The sequence below is a fragment of the Pteropus vampyrus genome, unplaced genomic scaffold (assembly GCF_000151845.1).
Source record: "Pteropus vampyrus isolate Shadow unplaced genomic scaffold, Pvam_2.0 Scaffold716, whole genome shotgun sequence".
NCBI lineage: Eukaryota > Metazoa > Chordata > Mammalia > Chiroptera > Pteropodidae > Pteropus > Pteropus vampyrus.
The window spans coordinates 65,644-67,149 of NW_011889497.1; the positions used below are offsets into that span (position 1 = coordinate 65,644).

The 1,506-nt window shown below is 35.5% G+C and overlaps 1 protein-coding gene across 1 annotated transcript in view; it reads left to right on the plus strand.

Annotated features, from left to right (window-relative positions):
* Positions 1–1,073, plus strand: part of LOC105309325 (olfactory receptor 11G2-like) — a 4,570-nt gene extending 3,497 nt beyond the window's left edge. The window contains exon 2 of the mRNA XM_011385445.1: positions 1,008–1,073. Coding sequence (XP_011383747.1) covers positions 1,008–1,073 — 66 coding nt within the window. The remainder of the gene's footprint in view (positions 1–1,007) is intronic.
* Positions 1,074–1,506: the final 433 nt, after the last annotated feature.

The window sequence follows — 1,506 nt, forward strand, 5'->3', positions numbered from 1 at the left end:
CCCCCAAGGAATATATAATTCCTTTCAGTCTGATGATTAGAAAGGAGTCAGTTGAATTACAGAGACCATAAATATTGTCATCCTACCAAGAGGAAATAATATCACCCAGCCAGTCATTCATCTTGCCGCTTTATGAGATGTGTCCTTAGAAATGGAATGGAATAAAACAGAAGAGAACAGTACAACACATAAGAGAAGAGAAGGGAAGGGAAGGGAAGGGAAGGGAAGGGAAGGGAAGGGAAGGGAAGGGAAGAGAATAGTAATGTATCATTTGTGATAAGGGTGGTATTGTTCTAAGACACTTCTGTTTCAGTTATATATGTATGTGTGTACTGGGCATAATGTAAAATGAATTTCTGTGGGTTGTGGTCAAAAAAGTTTAAAAAGCCATTGTCTTAGCAGTTTCAGAATGCCTAAGCATAGGTTATTCAAAAGAAAACCCAGCCTTTTAAAATAGCACAAGAACTCAAAACAAGCCAAAGACATTGATGTCAAATGTGGAGTAATAGAACCTCCAAATGTGTGGAGTGCATAGAAAACAGCAGGAATAGCACCAACAAATGACTATTTGTAAAAAAGTGGGACATTTTTATCCTGTCATAATTATCTTAACGCATGGTGAGTTGGAGAAGATGTGAACATGAGAACAAGGGAGAAAAACCAAGTGGCACCCTAGAAGAGAAAACCAATGTGAAAAGACATCACAAAAGCATGAAAGATGCCACAAAAGCATGAAGACCGCGATTCTGACCGGCCACCTATGAGAGGTGCCGCCCTAGAGAGAGAGGATCAACAGTTAAACAAATTTACACTTACAAATGTCACATGTAATTAGTTGTGTCCAAATTTTTTAGTTTGTATGTAATTCAAAGCTTCCTTCAACTAGTCCTCAAACTTTATTTCTACCTTATATGTTCCATTACTCCTATTTGACTTGCTTTCCCCAATTAATATAGTACAATCTTAGTTTTACAATCTGATCTTAAAATTGTTCTACCCATTTTTAGGTACCAGTTATGCTCTTCTTGACACTTTCTTTGCCCATTATAGCTTACAAAAATATTCTTTTCTAAATTTATAGCATTTTTTTTTGAGTTTTGCCAGATGTTTACTCACGATTGGGTTGCCTTTTCTGCCAGTTAGGTTGTAAGTTTGTTGAAGGCAAGGATACTTCCTCAATAGTAGGAACTTAATTAATTGTTTATTTAATCAACAAATCCATTAAACACACATTTATTGAGCTACTACTGTGTGTTAGGTATTACTTTGGGCATTAGAGATATAGTAATGATAATTAGCTCTCAGAAAGTTCATGTTCTAGTGTGAGGAGACAGAATTAAAGAAATAGAGAAATAAATATATAGTACACAATATTTCTGGTGGTGATAAATTGAGGAAAAATAAAGCAGGTGAAGGGGATAGATAAAATGGGAGTAGGAGATACCCTTTTACATAAGGTAGTTTGAGAAGGTTTCTTTTATGCTGAATTTTGAGATGAGACCTAAA